The 21,846-nt window shown below is 34.5% G+C and overlaps 1 protein-coding gene across 1 annotated transcript in view; it reads left to right on the top strand.

Annotated features, from left to right (window-relative positions):
• DNAH6 (dynein axonemal heavy chain 6) overlaps positions 1-21,846 on the top strand; it is a 257,043-nt gene that overhangs the window by 123,730 nt on the left and 111,467 nt on the right. Inside the window, exons 42-49 of the mRNA XM_063458711.1 lie at positions 4,238-4,409; positions 7,066-7,212; positions 8,650-8,723; positions 11,195-11,349; positions 12,990-13,221; positions 13,449-13,601; positions 17,215-17,355; positions 19,376-19,618. Coding sequence (XP_063314781.1) covers positions 4,238-4,409; positions 7,066-7,212; positions 8,650-8,723; positions 11,195-11,349; positions 12,990-13,221; positions 13,449-13,601; positions 17,215-17,355; positions 19,376-19,618 — 1,317 coding nt within the window. The remainder of the gene's footprint in view (positions 1-4,237; positions 4,410-7,065; positions 7,213-8,649; positions 8,724-11,194; positions 11,350-12,989; positions 13,222-13,448; positions 13,602-17,214; positions 17,356-19,375; positions 19,619-21,846) is intronic.

Genomic DNA, 21,846 nt, shown 5'->3' on the forward strand with positions numbered 1-21,846 from the left:
TCCAGTCCACTTATTTATTAGTTCCTGCTCAGGTCCCCTGGGCCAATGGGGGTTAGAGAATCTGATACTGCTGTTAAAGTTATAGTATGTTGAAATTGTCTACTGAAAAGGCACTGAAAATTAACATGACTACCACCACTACAATGGAGATGTAGTCAGACACATAGGGTTAGAATTTACACAAGCCTCTTTAAGGTGACAGTAAAATTATGCTATGTAGATCAGATGTATTTAAATTATCTTTCTTTATAGTAAAATCTACCAGTTTTCTCAAGAATTTTAAAAGTCCCCTCGCCCCAGAAATATATAATTCTGTTGTCTTTCTTAAAATTTGATGTATATTGCAAAATGACTCTTAGGGCACAAAAACAAAAATGAAGAATTCTAAGCGATTTAATAAATTGTAACAAAATTCAGAGAAAATTAGAAATGAAACTAAACAGCTACAGAGTCTACAGACTTGGATAGGCTTTATGTAAACAACCCCATTGGTAAAAAAAAAAAAATGCTTAATAACAAAAGTTAACAACCCCAGACATACCTCAATACCTGGGAATCTGAAAAACATTGCCATCTGCCACAACACACTGTCTAGTCAGTGAGTTGTACGCACAGCATCTCCCTTCTAAGGCATAACTTGTCAAGTCCCTAATCTGTCAGCTGACTAGCTCCTGCAGTTAAAGGACTTATTTAGGGACCTATTATCATTAATAGGCACTCGGTGAAATACTTGGGGACTGAGTCAGAATGGGGCTTTTGCTAGTCTCTAAACCTTTTTCTGGGACTGTTATCCAAAGTAGGTTTTTCCCGATGTATAGAGTACAGTACAGTTAGCCCTTGATCCCCCATCCATTCAGGTTAAGGCTTCAATGGTTACTCCAAGCATCATAACCACTACAGCCTGTCAAGATTTTGGATATATTATGCAGTACGTGAACAGTTAGTTTTTGAATTTCATGTATTGTAAACAGGAAAACTGCACAAGCGAAAAGATCTGAATGACTTTTACAAGAGCCAAATAGTGATGGCTAGATGACAAGCTCAGAGCTTCTCCAACACGGCAAGTCTCGTGGTGTATTCCCAGTATGCAGTGGTTAGTACCTACTAAAAGTAGTGCAAGAAAGGACAACCGGGGAACTGGAGCCAGGGTTATGAGCTCCCAAGGCTCATTGATACATCAACTAGCCTGTCTGGTCCAATAACACAGAAGAGCTACTGTAGATTAAATTAATGAAAAACTTAATGTTGACCATGATAGAAAGGTGTCAGAACACACAGTGCATCACAGTTTTTGCTGTTCTCCTCCAATGGGAACGTGAGCGTCAGAACTGGACCATGGAGCAATTGAGGAAGGTTGCCTGGTGTGATGAATCCTGTTTTATTTTAGATCAGGTGGATGGCCAAGTGAGTATGCGTTGTTTTCCTGAAGAAGAAAATGCAGCAGGAGAAGGGAGAAGGCAGGCCAAAGGAGGCAGTGTTATGGGGAAATCTTGGCATTAATGTGGATGTTACTTTGACATGTACCACCTACCTAGAGATTGTTGTAGACCATATACACCCCTTTATGGCAATGGTGATCTGCTGCTAATATCAATATGTGCAAGATGCTACAGGAAACGTTCAGAGGTCTTGTGGAGTCCATTCCTCCACGCATCAGAGCTGTTTTGGCAGCACAAGGGGCACCTACATGATATTAGGCAGGTGGTTTTAATGTTGTGGCTAGTCAGTGTATTGTAAAACTGCAGTAAAAAAAACAACATGCCATTTCAAAAGTTGTCGACAGCAATGTTGGTGTGAAAATGGAAATTGTGATAAAGTTGCCTTTTTTTTTAGTTTTTTTGGTATTCTGTTTCAAGGCTGCTGTGGGTATTTTCCCCTTAATTTGTTGTACAGCTGTATAATGTGACATATACTCAATTCTGGTGTTTCGTTAACAATGTCTAGAGATAGGCAGGCAGACAGACAGACATGTTTAAATATAAATACTCAATCCCATGATTAACAAGGTATTTAATCTAATCTTCATCTAGATGGCATCACATGCGATTGACAGTGGTACACTTCACTTGTATACACTGTTTTTACAATGGTAGTTCAGGATTAACCATATTCCTTAAACTAATTGTATAAACGGGAATAGAAGTTTTAAAATCCTTTATTAAGTAAGAATGTAGAGTTGAGTGTTGTTCCATATCAGGGGCATATTCCTTGTCAAAATATTTGCTTTTTCATCCACTGTTACAGCTCATTAAAGACTACCTCAACTGTCCCATTCTGTCCATGTTTACCTGGAAGCAGATGCTCACTCTTGAGCTCTTTGTGGTCTGTCCTTATTTCACTGTCAGCCGTGAGACAGATGGAAGCATAAATGCCCTGTTTATGAATATGTAATTGCAGATGCCATAACCAATGTACCATCATAAATGCAACTGTTCTGTTATTAGAATTAAAAATATCTCACTTTACACAAATCAGTTTTTAAAACATTTTTGTAATAAAACTCAACAATGGCTAATAGAACATTTCCTATTTTGGCCTACTTTGTGACAGAGATTGATAGTTGTCTCCAAGCATTGAATGAAGTCTTCAAAAGATTAATTTCAAACTCCAATGTCTCCAACATATTAAATATATAATAAAGGGAATCCTTATATCTATCTGCCTGAGTGCATGCCTGTCTGTCTACCCATCATGTACATGAGAATGATGAGATGCATAGATAAAACACATTTAGGGCAAAACAATTATTTAATGTATTATCAAGTATACCTCATTTATACTTTGCGGAAAAATCATCATAATGTGTATGTGATTATATATTATTCCTTGATTTATAATCCAAGGTCTAAACAATATATAGAATTGTAGTGGAATATGTTGATAGCATATGAGCCTGTCTAAGTGCAGTAAATAACAGTTACCTAGTTTAATGTATTTGTATTTGTGTTTATGTTGGTAGATTTTTGGATTAGTGTTTTCACAATAAATTCTAAAGGAGTATATAGCTTTGATACTTACTAATAATAGATGTATATTAATATAGATACATTTTGTGTAATAATGCCCATTAAAGTCATCTAGTCCCAACATTCATTTTGAGCGTTGTAACATAAATGCCTTTCCTGTTCTTTTCTCCATGATTATTTTAATAGATGGTTCAACTGAAAATTGTTTATGTGCAATAGTGCTGGATATGCACTGTCACCCTTTGATTTAATTTATGATACACTACTGTATACATTTTAGCATATCAGCACTCTGATTGTACATACAGTACACAATAGCATCCATATATTGGTGTTCATTTTGAACAAAAATATTTTAGAGTTTTTATTGAGGGGGCAACATTGTACTGTGTAACTTAGCCAGGTTTTTACCAGTCACTTTTTACTGTTTGCTGTGTTTGATGACATGGAACATTACAGACTGCTTTTGCAGGCTGACCATATGGCCTCTAAAACCCTGAGCTCCACCTTTACTTCTTCTTGGAATGCTGTTTATAAACCATTTGTTTTCTGATCCATTTTGGCTTTGTTAAAGTGTGACGAGTGGAGGGTAAGATATTAATACATTACCTCTGTGCAAAAGGAAATGTATTTCCCCAGATCTTCTCTGGTGTAGAGGAGAAGCAAAGCAAAAGTAAAATCAACCCTGTGTATACAAATGGGCCTTGCTTTAATTCTTTTGGATAATCTTTTCAAATGACCACAATCTGTTAGAATACTTTTCAAATCTACAAAAAGTCATCATTAAAGTCTATAGGACAATTTAAAGATAAATAATTTGAAAGGTTTTTTCTAACAGATTGTAATGATTTGAAAAAAGCTTATCCAAAAGAATGAATTCAAGGTCATGGTTGGCAGAAAAAAAGTTAAAATGGTAGCTATAACCAAAACTTTAAGGGACTCTTATAATCATTGTGAGTCATCTTAAAAATAGACATTTGAATTTGAGAAATGTAACCCCTTAAGGACCAAATTTCTGGAATAAAAGGGAATCATGACATGCCACACATGTCATGTGTCCTTAAGGGGTTAAAGCACTCTCTAGATTGGAAGTAAAAAAAAAATCATTGGCAGATGTAGTGAAGCAAGTAAATGCATTTAAGCTCCAGTCCTGAAAAAATGGCTAAAATAATATCAAAATAGATATATTTAAATATAAATGTGCTTACCTATGTTTATTTTATTTAAGTTTTTCATCATTTTATATATTTTTCATACTTTGTTTCCTTTAGGCAATCTTAAATGGATTTTTGACAGATTTTACTCCAGCAGTAAAACAGAGTGCAACAAATATAGTGGAAGCTTCAGTGGAAATTTACAATAGAATGAGCATTGATCTTCTTCCAACTCCCGCAAAATCTCATTATGTATTTAATTTACGGGACCTTTCAAAGTGTGTTCAAGGTAAAAAACAAAGGAAACACAATGTACTCTGTTTTAGTAGAATATAATAGATATTCTGAAAATTTGTATCTGCTACTTGCTAAGTGTTATATATGCAGAGGTGGATAAAGAATTTATTTTATACAGGTACGATCTGTCAACTTTTTTTATGTTAATTGACATTCACTATATTTGTTTCCTGGTATTTCACTTGAAGTCTTATGAATATACTACAAAGGATGTCATTATTAAGCTATGATCGTGCATTTATTAAATTAGGGGTCAACTTGCTAGGGCAGATTAAAACTGTTAAAACTAGTTGACTAATGCCAATATAGCAGAATTGTAAAAATTCCATATAAATGCTGCAACAGATAGTGAACTGGTAGCCTAGTTAAAAGAACGAATTGTGTGAAAGAAAAATACAAAATACTCAGAAACAAAAATATATGTTTGACTAATAACAAGAGGAGAGAAATTAAAAGGAGTTAAGAAAGAAAATTAATTCAACGGTACAGAAGGAAAGACTCAGAAACCATAGAAACCTCAGTGTGTATCATACTACAGCAACTCAATCAGAGGCATGGTGTCAGAGGTCCTAATGTTCCCATGATACTGTTCTCAATGTTAGTAAAACATTCTAACAAACTCTAATTATATGTATTGTTAAATATACTGTCTACTTTCAGTCAGCCCTTGCTGATAGCAAACCCTAAGACCAAAAACCCTAATACCTGAGAATGAAGGCACTCTCCAACGTACGGCAAACAGTGACAGGACAAAGACTTTTCCCTGTTATACCCTATAGTGAATGGAAGCATAATTCCTGATGTCTGTCCCTATGTCTTTGTCAGGCTTTCCTGTCACTCAGCCAAACTATATCATACTCAATGTTCATTTTGCTTAAAGAACTATAACTGTAACTACCAAGAAAAGTAGAAACTGAAATAGAAGAAATTTAATTGTCCCACGGACCCTATTTATTGATGTATTGCATTAACCTGCATCAATGAGGGTGTGATTAGGAGTGTGATCTGAACAACGGATAACATTGCCAATCATCAGTAAAGAGGAAGGGTAATTCATGATTTCATAAGTTGTTATAAGTGAAACCAGGGTTGAAAAACTTTACCCAACTGGAGATATAATTTTATGGCAACTCGAGTGATTGTTCACATAGTGATAATCAGGTATATAGTTGAACAAAAGATTTATATTCAGATAAAATAGCTTTTTATTTTTCCTTTGTTGATAAAGGGCAATTGCGAACAGGCTACCATAATGGATATGTTTAAGCCTGGATGTTATAAATAGAAGTCCACAAATGAAGTGTTCATCCATTTGCTTATCATTTGCCCCTGTAATAGTGTCAAAATCAGAAAGAAACACCTTGTAGAAATTCCAAAATGACCACGAGCTCAGTATATAATTACCTGGTGGTAATCTTGTTTTTACGAACCATTAGGTTTGTGACAGGAACCTTCTCAGATGTATATTATATTATGCTTCCTCTAAAAGTGACTATTTGTTGCTTACCAAAAAATACAGAAAAATAAAGATCTGCTATATCACCTTATTATTTCAATCAATTGCTATTTCACAGAGACCTGCAGCAATTTGTTTGTCCAAATCATAAGACCATTTGCGATAAAGATTGATTTGTACGTATGGGTCACCTAGAATACAATTTATCAGCTGTCTTCCATAATTGTTCCACCTGTGTCTTTTTTTAGCTGACCTTATTGTTCTATCTATATTATATAACAATATTCCTCATAACAAAGCCTGTAAATATCACTTACAATCAAACAAAAAAATAGTGTCTCTAGAATTAAGGAACTTTATTCTGAATTTGCTGAAATTTGTCCCCAGCTCTAACTGTTTTTTATTTGATGGACTCATCTACCTACAAATAAGGGGCACAGCCATGGGTACATGCTGTGCCCTAGCCATGTACATTTATTTCTTGTCTGGTGGGAAAACATATCAACTTTTGGATTAGGTATATTGTCAGAGTGTGGTTGATGATGAGTGGGAATTTTAACTGCTTTAACACAATGATAGAAATACTAAATCACAAAAGCATTGATCTTCAAGTAACATATTTTATAGATATTATACATATTAAATTATTATATATTATTACTAATTCAAAATAAGTGGATTTATGAAAATTAAGTTATCGTGTACTAGTCATCTGGAATTGATATACTCCACTAGACAACAGCTTTCAACGTGTTTTTAAATAAGTCCACCTATCTCAGACTAATAGGCCATGACTTACTGAACAGAAGTCAATGTCCTATAATCAATTGACATGACTATCTTAATCAGGTTCTAGTACGACAAATGTCAAAGTGCGTGACACTAATGCATTTGTGAATTGTACCAAGGCCAGCTTTATCGTTATTGAATTTAGAATGTCGAAGACCTCATTTTACCTTGCCAGGAATCAAACTTGTAATGTGGCAGTTAAAACAAAGATAATCCATCAGAAGCACTAACCTCTAAGCTATCCCAGCTTATACCAACTGACTAGATTTCTTGTGTAAATGTCTGTCATCTGCCTATGTTCATAAGTGATACCAATTTTAATATTTCTGTTGTAGTTAAAATCACTAAGGGCAATAATAACTGTCTAGTTATTATTAAATGATGCATGATATATATTCTGTAGGCATGCTACAGTGCGATCCTGGATCTGTACGAGATCAAACACAGATCTTCAGACTGTTTTGCCATGAGTGCCAGAGAGTTTTTCATGACCGGCTTATCAACAATGAAGACAAACAGTATTTTCACACAATGCTGTCTGAAATGGCCAGTAAGTATATTTTCAATACAATTTTAGTGAGCATATAGTCAAAATGTTAAAGTTATTTTTAGCATCTGATCAGCATAATAAATCAAAACCCAGTAGCAATGTGACTAAATAATGATGCATTTTAGTATTGAAAAGCAGAGTTTGTGTAATTTATCTGTATGCAAGTAATGTCCTAACACCCAAGAAATCATTGTAAAAGTGATGGGAGCTGGTGTTAACTGCAGCTTTTCATAAGAAAAATAAATGAAATATGAATAGGAGTAAATAAGACCAAAACAAGTGTTGATCACTTAGAGCTAATCAAAGAATATAACTCCCATGAAACTTTGGCAGCCACTTGCATTGTTTTGTGTGTAATAAAATCATGGGAGTTGTTGTTTCTAGTGTTTTTTGACTACCCCATTACATTAAAGATAATGTAAGGTAATGCGCTGTTACATAATCATTAATAGTATTGATATAAAAAATACCAAAGGTGTCCTGGTTGTGTTTTATTGTTATTATTTGCTTTCATTAATGCTGAAGGAACACTATAGAGTCAGGAACGCAAACATGTGTCCCTGACCCTATTGTGTTAAAACCATCATTTAGGTGGCTTGTACCCCTTAGTCACCTTAGAAGGGGTTAAAACGTACCTTATTTCCTGTGCAGCACTGCCCCAGAAGCACCTCCCGTGGCCATCTGAGGAGTCGCCACTGGAGGTGTCCCTAGGGGGAAATGTAAATACTCCCTTTTGTCTGAAAAGGCAGTGTGTGCATGAAAATGCCTGAAGGTAATTATTATACTCACCAAAACAACTACATTAAGCTGTAGTTGTTTTAGTGACTATAGTATCCCTTTAAATATAATTGGTGTGTTTGGTGAATGCATAAGGTACACAAAGCATATGACATGAATGAATTATGGTAGAAGACTGTGCCAGGGAGAGGGAAATACAAAGACCAGAGTATTGCATTTAACATGATACAAGGATGCACGGTTCCTGCTAAATAAATCATATTATTTTAAAGGTACTCTGCTGTGGCAAAGACTGTGTCGTAATTTATATAGTTCTGGTTTATCTATAATTTGTGTTATCCTTATGGCATGCAATGCATAGTTAGTTATGTTAAACAATAAACTTTACCAATATGGTGCTACCACCAGTGAAAGCTGAGAAAAATATCTCTACTATGACCATATACAAAAATGTACACCCACAAATGAAACAATGTTAGCATCCTACAATGATTGACATATATCGTCCTTGTAGTATGTCACCTGGAATTGTCAGAGACAAATGAAAGAAAGAGGGAAATGAGCATAGGGAAACACATAGCAAAAACAAACAAACAAAAAACAAAACTGTTTCATTAACACATTTTAATACTGACAAATCCCATCCATGGAGAATTTAACAGGGTGATTGTGTTTAATCAACTGTTTATTTATTTACAGGTAAACATTTTGCTGTGCAGATTGAACCAGAATACTTCATAACAAAACCAATTATTTTTGGAGATTTCATGAAGGTAGTAGTTTGCAGATTTATTTTATTTTGCAATTGTGATCTTTGGAAACATAAAGAGTGCCATCTTTTAAATGGACAGTGTGTTAAATGTATATTTCTCCAATTCTGCTATTTAGTCCTAAAATTAAAAATGTGCAATTTTAATTTCATTTTTTATTTTTCTGATAATTCACACTACTGAATTGTCCTGTATATATATTTTGTATTCCATTCTCTCCAATTATAAATCTATTCTTTTGTTGAGCCCCAGTAATTTTATTTTGTTTGTTAGAGAGATAGCATTGATCGTTTATAGATGAAGCTACCAACCGATGATTGTTTCAGTTTTTTTTGTTTGCTTTTGGTTTCCTGTGGTTGTGGAAAAGGTTAGCAGGACATGAAATCCACCTTCAGAACAGATCAGAGAGGATGCTGGGTAAGACAGAAACATGCAAACGTTTCTGTTAGCCTGCATTCAGATGTCATGCATGCATCGTATTTATTTTTATTTTCTTCATCGTTTATCTTTCTATAAATTTTTGCTAACCTTTCAGCTAGCAACATATTGATCATATTATTAGCAGACTAAAAAATGATTTGCAATGTTATGCACAACAGTCACTTTTAAGATTTCTTTATTAATTGTCACTGCCGAACCGCTCAAAAAACAGTTTGACACATTATGCCTTGGGGGATAATTGTAAACAGATCAATTCCATTAGCATCAAATAAACTAACTATATTGATGTATTACTCCCACAGGCGCGTAATAATATATAACATGCATAATTATTTGAAGCATTTGAAGTGTTTATGAAAGCAAATCATTTTTGTGTTGTGGCATGTTTATATTAACTCTGGGCACATAGATATATTGGACGAGATATTAAACAATACATTTATATAAAGGGGAAATCCAGGGTTGAGTTTTCCACCCATTTTAATTTGTCGCATGGATAATAAATATGCCATACCTTGATAAAAGAAAATACAAAGCTTATTCATCCGTGAAAGTGACATTCATGATGCCGCTATGCCACTATAGTAACACAGACTTCCACTGGGAAAATAATTATGCAGCATAACCAGGAAGATATTCTCCGAAAGGGGGAAAAAATAAGGAACTTGGAATTTCGGTTGTAGTACTGGTCAGGCGATGAGTGATCCTGTGTTTCTCCAGTCAAAGTCAAACAGCAAACATATAATCATTTGCACTCCAGTAAAAAACAATGACTTTGTATAGGTTATTATGGAAAGGTTTGACTTTCTAACAAATAACATACATTTTAACAAATGAAGAGAGTACAAAAATATATACAAAAATTACTGTAAAAATGCAAATAGTGGGGGAATCAGAAAACAAAGAAAATAATAGCTACTTATTTTATTTCTGTTGTCAATTTGGGATTTTAATATAATTTTTGTCACGTAGCAAGAAAGAAGAGTAAAGGTAGGAGAAATACATGTTTCTTCCTGTTTCTTTGTGTTTCAAAAAGCTTTATTAACACAGAATAAACAGTTCCAGTAAGCAATAAAAGATTTAATGTACGCAGGTCTCGGTGCAATCAATCAATAAGGCATTGAGATACATGAGATTCGAATTGTAGTCTCATGGAGGCTAACAGAAAGTAGCTACAGTTGCATGTATGTATTATAATCAGTGAATTATTCTAAGATTCATATGGAAGGGTAACAAACCCATCGAGGGCCAGCCACGTGCGTTGCCCACTCAGAAAGCACCTTGTGTTTGTTCCGTGTTCGGTCTAGCAGACCTTCTTAAATAGGGGAATGGGTTGCCTGTATCTGGTGCATCTGTACTGTTAGAGAGGAAGAGGAAGGGAGCAAATGGTAGTCGGAGGATAGTAGAAAGGTAGGCATAGGAGAGGGTCGGACCTCACCCCAGTATCTCTGAAACGTCTTGCGCGTACCGCCTCCCAGAATGGTGTTATTCGGGGACAATCCCACCGTAGGTGTCTGACTATTCCCACAGCCTCCCCGCACCTCCATCAGGTGTTGGGGACTATGGGGAACACCTTGTGTAGGTATTCGGGTGTCCTGTACCAAGAGGAGAGGAGTTTGTATTTGGTCTCCTGGTATCTGGAGCTTACCGTGCTTTTGTGGGATAATATCAGGATTTTCTCCCATTGGGCATCAGAGATAGTTTTCCCCAAGTCTTGACATTGCAGAGGCTTTCATACCAGGTGAGTTCTTGATGTATGGCTGTTCTGTTTGGTAGGGTATGATAGAAGTGATTTATCTGCGAGTAACGGAATTTATGTAGCTGTGTCAGTATGGTGCCATCGGTGGTTTCCTCCTGTTTTTACACATTTACTAGCATGCTAAATCATTTGATTCCACGATTTTCTGTTTTTTGTTTATTAAACGTATTGCATACAGTGTGTCTTTAAAATTAGTTCCTAATTACATTGTTTTGCAGGATTATACCCACAGGGCTGCGCTTAACACATTTTTGTGTTTCAATTCTAATTTAAGGTTGGTGCTGATAAGTCCGATAGGATGTATGAAGATCTGACTGATATGGAAAAGCTTAGATCGGTGCTGCAAGATTACCTAGACGATTACAATCTGGCCAATGCTAAAGATGCAAAGCTGGTATTTTTCCAGGATGCAATTGAACATGTCTCCAGGTACTGAGCAAGGAACAAAATCAGCTTTTGTGAGCCTAATGAAAATTGGAGCAAATCTGTGTTTGTCCTAATGTATTCATTGTCTTTTCCTGTATTTTGTTGAAATATCATATTATATTTTGCAGAGTTAGTGCTCTGGCACTAGTATACAGAGTAAATAAGTCATTTCATCCTTTTTGATTGCAACATGCATCATGTTTTATTTGTTAGTCATGGCTTCTGGCAATTGCTTATGATTCCTGTGCATTTTCCATAATGACTGGATCAAAGCCAGTAAGCTATATGCATCGTTTGTGCATGGCTCTGTTTTACACATCTTCAAACATATGTACTGCCATCTATATGAAACATACCTTGCATTAATTTGCTATTCAGTCACTGAGTTTATCCTTGAGTCTTGATATTGGTTATTTTTCTACTATTAACATATGCATTATATTGATTTTCAACATGAACTATGAACACAACTGTAATACTGTTTTCTTTGCACATATACCTGGAGGAGGGGCTGGTGTTATACAGTCCACATCGTAAGATAAACCAAGGCTAAGGTTGGAAAAAATTTATTTCTAATAAGTACTCACCACGCCAAGATTTTACAGCTTCCAATGGAGTTGGTTTGGTTCCTGTATCTAGCACTACAACCACCCCTTTTAACATTACAGCCAGGGTAGATATCCAGTCGTCTATGAGGCAGGTTGGAAGCTTTTTATTGGCTTTCTTTTCAGACACTCAGAAGATCAGTTCACAGTTCAGAGTATTTCCAATTCAATTAGGAGTTTGCATTTGGTGTCCTTCCCCATTCCCGTATTCATGTGGACTTAGTAAATGTTATTCTTCTTTAGTGTTCGAGCCCAGCGCCTGCATTGCCAGTGTGGCCACAAACAGTACATTAGTAACAGATAATTTACTTTATTTTTGAGAACCAATAAACAAGAGGGTTGATCACAAAATGACCTTTCGTTGTTGTTGTTTTATTGGTATGAGTGTTCATCAGTACTTTTTTTTCTAATTTATTCATTCTGATATCAGGCCTGTTATCAGAATTAATACATTTTCCACTATATCTAAATCTATCATATAGTTTATTTAAGGATTACAGGTGCCTGCTGGGTCTGAGTCCTGGCTGGACACATTCCCCAAGGACAGCATAGGAACACAACACAGCAGTTGCTATTTACATACATTTTCTTTTTGAAATAGAATCATTCAAAAGCCGAATGTATTCATTTATTTGTAGTTTCTTTGGGGTTCAGGGAAGAATGCAGGGTGTACGAAAGCTGTAGTATTGTTTGGTACATAACCCCCATTGAAATATAACATAAATTTAGGAAAGACACATACAAAATAATCGGTAAATATGATAAGTCATGCAGGCTTGTCAAATAATGCATATTAGGGGTATAATACAAAATACTACATGGCATCCAATATAATAATAATCATTATGAAGCAGTTTATTATTTAATATATACATAGAACATATAACATTTTATGAACTTGTAAAATCAAGTTTGGTTTGAAGACTGTGGTTAATATGTAACTTACAAAAAATGCACTATATGAAACCTAACTTATGTGGTGTTGGACACCTCACATGGGATATGTATTGTTCTGAAGGGTTTTCTTTCTCTATTTAGAATTGCTCGAATGATCCGTCAGGAGAGGGGGAATGCTCTTTTAGTTGGTGTTGGTGGAACAGGAAAACAGTCTCTGACTAGGCTTGCTACACAGATGTGTGGCTATAAATGTTTCCAGATTGAACTGAGTCGTGGATACAATTATGACACATTTCATGAAGATCTGCGAAAACTGTACAAAATGGCCGGAGTAGAAAATAAGGATACAGTGTTTCTTTTTACGGACACTCAGGTAAGAGTAAGACTCTGTTACCATATTCAAGCTTCATGCCCCATGCAGCAAACATATAATACAAATGTACTGCCTTCTTTACTCACTGCCAGCGTTACTCACTAACTTTTTATATAAAAATATTTAAAGATTTATTTTTTTCTGTAACATATATTGCTATGTAGAAAACACAAACCTCTTCTTTCACACCTGATTTGCTGTTTTTATTTTTTTATTTAAACTTATAGATTGTGGTAGAAGAGTTCCTGGAAGATATCAATAACATGTTAAATTCTGGTGAAGTACCTAATCTGTTTGAGAAGGATGAACTTGAATATGTATTAGCAGCAACGAGACCAAAGGCCAAGGAAGCAGGGATTCCTGAAGGAAACCGGGATGAGGTAAACACAGTGTAAAATGCTTAAAGAAGTACAATTACTCTAATCCCTAACACACTCACCGTCCTCCTGCCTTGTCAGATCATGGTAATTGTTTTACCCACAACACATCTAGCATAGATAAATATACTGACTTCTGTGTAGTACATATATATTGTTCAAATAATTCATCCCAGTGTCTCACCTTGCACCTCTAACCTTAACTTATGTGGGTTCTGTCTGCTTTACATTTACACTCTATTTTAAATCTAAGATAACCTCAGCCGACTTTCTATTGTATTTTGTGACTTTAACCCTAGCTTATATTACTTATACCAGCAGCTCATGAAACATATCCTGATTTTGAAATGGTTACTAAAATACAGATAAAAAGAACACAGTTCATGTTCAGATCTGATTTTTATATAGTTGCAATACAATTTACATCAATATATTCTAAAGCACATATGCATTCATTTATATATATTTTTTTCTCTTGTGTGCACCTTGCACTAATCTATTTATTTCTATCCTGTATTTTAGTGTATTATAAATCTAATTTCACACTGCCCTATAAATCTATCCATACGTATATAACATACAGCTGTCTTCTAAATATAAATACTGTTTACTGTGACATCAATTAAAGGGATGCTCATTTTATCCTGTTTGTCTCATGGGTATAGGAACCAAATTGTGGTACACTAGAGTTGTAAGGCTTTACATAGCATTCCATGTGCCGAAAGAGCACTAAAATATTTTGTAATTATGTCCTAGAAAATTATTTAGATGTTAAAGAAAACAAATTTAAAAATGAGGTTAAATATCTCTTATAAAATCTATTTAGACAACCTGAGATTGCCATATAGTTGAACAGAATCCCCCAAAAATTGGAATAGTTTTCGAGCAAATCATTAAACCTGCTTTGAATTTTATACCTTGCAGAATTTCCCTAAAAATGGAATTTGTAGGTTTAATTTCCATATTTAAAGCAGTATAGATAATTAACAACATCTGTTCTATAACTGTTTTTACTAGCAAAATATACACGAGCTTTGGCTAATTGAAAAACTGACATTTCATTTTATTAACATGCATTGTAAAAAGTTAAGTCCAAGACTACGTGCTGCAGAAAATTGGTGTGTTGGCCTTTCATATTGCATAGGCAAAAGATAAAGAATTTTCAATTCATATTAACTTATCCCATTGCACGTATTCTAGTGAATCTGATATAATATGTACTTGTGTAATTATTAAAAATCATCTGTTCTGTTGTCATATGGAGGATTGATACTTTGGACCCAACGATCTCCCAAAGCTCAGCTGTTTGAGTGGCACACAGACACTATTACTTTATAATTTGATCCATATGGGAGTGTGTTGGCACATATTTTAAATGATATGGCAATATATATCTGTTTAATTTTTTAGGTTAATAGAATATTCTGATGAATGTAAAAGTAAATGCTTTTTAATACTGTTTGTTCACCATTTGTACATATTTTTTTTCAAAAAGGCTTATTTGTGCACTTATATTTTTGGTTCATTGCAACTCATGATTTAGTAAACACATTATGTTGGTACATAGACAAATCACTGACCTAATGCAACCAGACCATCATGATTGGTCTCCCGCAAATTCATCTGTGGGAGATAGACATTTTAGAGGTTACGATTCATGCTTGCTAACTTCAATTTGTGCTAAGCCAAATCTTTAGCGTATTTGAATTTCCAGATCACATCCTGCAATCCCTTTTAGTACTATTAATCTGTGGTCTAATAGCAATGTTGACATAATTTATCATAGCCCACTGTCTTAATTATTTTAGTGATAGTCCTGTGGGGAGCTTTTCAGATGCTTATTACACAGCTGGCTTGGCCTACGCAACCTATCCCACAGGAACAATTATAGAAATAAATTGCATTTTATAAAACATGCATGTGAACAAACCTTAATGAATAGTATTACTTTTTCTGCGATTGCTTTGTTTATCTTAATGATAGATATATAAACTGGCATCCCATGCTAGTAAACATTACAAAACTACCAAGAGATAATTGGCTAGATTAGCAATGTCCAACTTTTTAATGTGCAGGACTGCCACAAAGGCATACAAATAAGAACGTTAGGTGGATGAAACATTGCAATATATAAAATGTTGGAAAATTCAGGACAGATACTCTTTGGATAACTGACATAATTTCCTGTGTGAATATAGAGGTTGTGGAATTGGACATTGTACTGTCACAGGTAGACAGTAAAAGGTAGAGTCGAAAAAGAAAGCACAGAGATGCAAAATCAAACAAAATTGACACACTTAATCAAACAGTATATGGTTAACTTTAAAAAGTATGACTTAAAAAAGACAAATGAGCAGAAAAGATTATGTTTTTAAAAAAAAAAGTCATGTGAGAACAGTAGAAATAAGGGTTGATTGGAATAAGGATGGGCTTGTGTTGGAGGGACTAAGAGTTATGGTTGGTTTTGGGTTATGTGGTTCCTGGCTTCAAGATGTTGAAGAATATAACTCCTGATACTTTCAGGGAGCCTTCACCTGTCACGGCTAGCTATTTGGTACTTTTAACCAATCAGTACAACTTGATTTAAAACATGGGTAGTAAACAGAAAACCCAAACACGAGAATAAACTAACAACAATCTCCAATCTGCTGTAATTTCCAGACGTACTATTACTATTCCTTGTACATATTACAAGGAAAATAGGCATCTTCCCTGAGTGTCACACATTTTTTCAATTAACTTAAATATATGTAACAAAAATTTCCTTTAATTGAGAAACAGCTAAGCAATATTTCTAATCTGAGATTCATTTTTATAATGACACAACATACTTCAGACAACCCGTTAATTATTTTCTTAGATTGCGGAATTGAAAATGAGTATGAGAGTGTAAGAACTTTCAATCTATGATCCACATGAGCTCCATTCATTTTTCAAACACCCACTGAAGTGATTTTAGCACATTAGTAACTGCACATTTTAGGCTAAAATATTCAGGCTGAAAAAAACAGCTTAGTTGTATTTTGTTTTGATTTCTGCCATTCCAGCTTGATATCTGTAATGCCCTTTTCAATACCCCATAATTACCATTTTCGAAAATTAGCCTCAATGAACTGAACACAAACATTCAGGGGCAACTCCCAGTGAGGAATATCTATACATTTTTGCACTAAATGTTGAGGGGCAGATTTCTGTCACCTATCTATAAATAAGTTGGGTGGGATATGGTAAAATGTACACTAATTATTAATTATATCCAAAATTTGCAATGTATGCTTTTCAGGTTCCCATTATAAAGCGCCATTCAGATATCTTTATGCATATTGTCACGCATTAGGGTAAATAGAGCTAAACAGCTATATCAATCACTAGAAAAAGCATCATTTGTGTTGTGTTTTTAGGCTTACAAGATTTCAAAGAGCATTTATTGATGTATGTCTTCAAATGTATACACTATTTCTCTATATTTTTGTTATATTAAAGATAAACCTGTACTCATCATTATTGTATGACTTTACCTTTTATTCAATGCCATTCATAAATTATACAATCGATTGTACATCTGAATTAAAATAGATGGTTAAAGGGATTTTCGGTTGTCTTGTTTGTTTTCCAGGTATTTCAGTATTTTATAAGCCAGGTTCGGCAGAGATTACACATTGTGCTTTGCATGAGTCCAGTTGGAGATGCCTTTAGAGCACGATGCCGAATGTTCCCATCACTAGTGAACTGCTGTACCATTGACTGGTTTGTGCAGGTCAGTGAAATCCACCAGAAGTCATATGCTTTAAAAATGCATTGAATGTATGGCATACAACAACAGGAAACATCTATAATGCTAAAGGGCTGCAAAAAATAAACTTGCACGATCCTTTGGCATTTGAATCCCTGCCAAACCAAGAGGATATGTCAACTTCCAACACTTTTGCCTTGGATGGCAGCCATCATATAAGGATTTGCTCTACCATTCCTTGTCAGTAATGTATTTCACCAATTTTCTGGAGGGTGATATATCATGACAGCTTGTAAATGAAAAGGGATGTGAGCTCAGGCCACATGAGTCAACAACTATGCAACACGACACAAGCTCATATCTGACAGATTTCTGTTTTGTGAAAAATACTGATATCGCAGAAACTATAAGACAGTCTGTAAAATACAACCAAAAAAATATAAGCAGTTTCCGGAATTTAGCTTACTGAGCCAAAAATGAGCATGGGCTATTTCATGACCCTTCTCTAATATATATACCCTTCTCAATATAATGCGAAATAGTTATTTTATGGCTAGATTTCAGCTTACGGACAGGGCCCTCTCTAACTTTTGTATTTGTGTGTGTATATTGTATGTTCTCCACTAATTGTACAGCGCTGCGGAATCTGTTGGCGCTTTATAAATACCAGTAATAATAATAATAATAATAATAATTATATCTTTCACACTCAATGACTTGGCACACCTATAGGGTTGTTTACTAAACTAATTTCTGGTTATTGCAAACGTTGTCCACACCAAGTTTTCTTCACTTCCATATAATAGGCAGTTGATATTACAATTCAGCCATAATTACAAAGGCATTTGTCCTGCTTTGTACAAAATATGACAATAGGAGTTTGTGTCTGTATTCCTTACACTTACCGGTCTTCAATTTGTGATTCCACTAAACAAAATGTATTTTTAACTGTGCTTATTTTTTCCTATATTGGGGAATGATAATTGAAGCTTTAACTGTATAATAATTGTTAATAGATCATCGAATCTGTAATTTACAAATATATATATATATTGTTAATGTATTTATATTAGTGAGCAAAATTGGAATGAGTAGAACACCAAATTGCAATTTTCAGGCTAAAATAGCTGTGTCTGTAGCTGAGTTAAATTTTTTTTTTTTTGCAAATCATAGTTTTTTGCCTAAAGTTCAGTTTTAAGTTCACTGCAATAACCATAAAGGCTTTTTAAGACACCGTTACCATATCTCTTGTTTGCCATTTTTCATACTTTGTTACATACTCAATTGCAACATCATTTAAACCTATCCAAAACAAATTATAAAATAATAATTATCCATAAACTTGCATTAATAAAGGTTTTACCACATTATTGGGGAGCAAAAAAACAAGACGTATAAAAATAAGAAATGAGTATGGTAAATATATACTAGTTGAGTGCCTCCCCATTTTTATTGTAAGTCCTTAGTTTTACTTGTTCTTCTTGAGGATGGGGGATTTATCAAGGCAAAAGTGGATGCTAAATAAGGAGCAATCACCATGCAAACCAACAGAATGTCTGTCTGACAACCTTTTGCACCCAAAAATAGCATTTGCTTTTCCTTGATAAATGTCGTCTCTTATGTCCTAGGGTTTAATTCACTGAACTGTAAATTGTGTTTAATTGAAAAACACATTTATTAATAGATAATAAGTAGATGGTCTTGAAATATTATGCAACTTACATATTATCCCCAAGTAGCCCATTTTTATATAATAGCAACATATTTGTTTAGTACATGTAATATTCAGTTTACTACAACTCTCTATTCAGTAAATACCACCTTAGTATTTTGTCTTAAAATATGAAATTTTTTCAGTTTTTCAAATACAAATTTAAACTTAGTCTTTAAAAAGATTTAAAGAATACATGCATGCTTTTAATAAATACATATTTAAAATTCTTCAGGAAATTATTCTGAAATACTGTCAATGATTCTGTTTCACCTAAGTACAAACACGGTTTGTGACTTTTGTTCTCTTTTGTATTTTTGATTTGACTTGAAGTGGCCGAAAGAAGCTTTGCTGTCCGTATCACAAACATTTTTTGCTAATATTGACCTTGGCAAGGAGGAGATGAAGGGCAAGTTTTCTGAAATGTGTGTGGAGATTCACATGAGTGTCACTGAAATGGCTGAACAATATTACGCAGAGCTAAGAAGGCGCTACTACACGACTCCTACCTCGTACTTAGAGCTAATAAACCTGTATTTATCTATGCTGGGGGATAAAAGGAAGCAACTGGTTACGGTAAGGCTTTTAATAAATTTAAGTTTTTAAAGGGTAAGGTTAAACACCATAACAACTGTGCATTGTTGCTAAGCTGATGGTGCAGAGGATATACTTTACTCACTCTCATAAGTGGGAGTGTTTTCACATTGTAGCAATTTGTAAACAGTGCTGCAGCGATAAGATAGCACTCAAGAGCTGTCTATTGGTCAGTAGAGGTCCCAGCTTGGACTGGCTGTGTTAATATTTTCCAACTTGGTCAGAGTTTTCTCTCTTCTTGGTCTGAGTCTCTATCAATCATGTCACACAGCCCTATTCACTAAACAATGAACTGGACTGTGCGTAAACTGAGAGCAACTGCTGTATGGCTTCTATCAATTTATACAGTTGTTCTAATTATCCTGTACAATAAATGGATCTGCTCTTGCGGCGCAAACCCCAGCCTAGGTTCATGAGATAAGATCAAATCACTTAAATAAAAATGAAACGCCAATTTGGTGGAGCGGCTTTCTGGAGAGGAAAGTGTCTTCCATGCTACTTTAAGTATCATTAGAAATATTTATTGTTCTTTTTTTTTTTTGCATTATTTTAATAAATCACAATTTTTACCCCATTAAATGATCTTTTTGTTATTCTTCAGTTTGTTGAAGAAAAATATGTTATCTATTTAATTACTACAGCAACTTATGACAAGTTATAGATATAATATTAGAGCAATGGTTTTTAACCATTTGTTTGGGACCCGCAATTGTGTTGCTGGGCCATTTCCATAACCATAGATTGGAACAGGCATAGAGTTTGAGCCTGCGTCAAAGAAATAGAATGTACGTAATGCCACCTTTTACAATTACAATTATTTATATAGCGCCAACACATTCTGCAGCATGGTACAATAGGTAAACAAGACAAACATTTAATTCTAACATAACATATACGACATATAGTGCAGAGTGCAGACGGTCCTGCCCAAAGGAGCTTACAATCTAAAAACCTAAGATGTCTCCTGCACTTAGCTGATGATTTAAGTATGACCTCTAATAACATAATCTAAAGAGATAGCAATTTAATTCATTCGAACATATTCTAGAAAGCACAAAATTACCAACACTCTAAAGATACAGCTCTGCAGTTAATTGAAAGTACGGCAATTACCTGTGCCTTACCAAATTAAATTTGAAAAGAAAAATGACAAGAGTTTTAATTATGCTTTTCAGGTATTTATCTGTTTTACATCTTTTATTTATGACTAATATATGAAGTGTTGTTTTTTTTGTTTTTTTTTGGGATGACTAACTGTTCATACCCAAGAGTGTCTGTGACCCATCTGTTTATTGATGTATTTTTTTTCTCTTGAGCTAATGACGTGTATTCCAAACGTGGTATACATTTATAAAAAGTAGGCCAAAAATGTATGTTTATGTGAATGAATATATTATAACTACAAGCTGTTTTTTTTTTGGAAATCATAAAATGTTATTGTGTTTCAGAAGAATAATACTGGAGAATAACATTGTAAATGAAAAGAGCCCAATAATTTCAAATTAATCTTACAGAAGCAATACAATGTTAATTTTGAATTATCTAAGATTAACATCTGTATAACATCTATATAAGAAAAAGAGAAAATATTCTCACAGAACCGGGTTAAGGGAGAGTGTTGAAGAATATAAACTAGTGATTAATAAGAAATTATGTTTTGTAGCAATGCTCTGTAGCTCACTCACAACAATAGTTAATTGTTCTCTTTAATATTTTTATTAGTGATATTGCAGAAGGTCTTGATGGTAAGGTATGTCTTTTTGCTCATGATACTAAGATATGTAATAGGATTGATGTTCCAGGAGGAATAAGCCAAATGGCTAATGATTTAAGTAAACTAGAAAAATGGTCAGAGTTGTGGCAACTGACATTTAATGTGGATAAGTGCAAGATAATGCATCTTGGACGTAAAAACCCAAGGGCAGATTACAGAATATTTGATAGAGTCCTAACCTCAACATCTGAGGAAAGGGATTTAGGGGTGATTATTTCTGATGACTTAAAGGTAGGCAGACAATGTAATAGAGCAGCAGGAAATGCTAGCAGAATGTTTGGTTGTATAGGGAGAGGTATTAGCAGTAGAAAGAGGGAAGTGCTCATGCCATTGTACAGAACACTGGTGAGACCTCAGTTGGAGTATTGTACGCAGTACTGGAGACCGTATCTTCAGAAGGATATTGATACCTTAGACAGAGTTTAGAGAAGGGCTA

Source organism: Pelobates fuscus, chromosome 6 (assembly GCF_036172605.1).
Source record: "Pelobates fuscus isolate aPelFus1 chromosome 6, aPelFus1.pri, whole genome shotgun sequence".
In the NCBI taxonomy this organism is placed as follows: domain Eukaryota; kingdom Metazoa; phylum Chordata; class Amphibia; order Anura; family Pelobatidae; genus Pelobates; species Pelobates fuscus.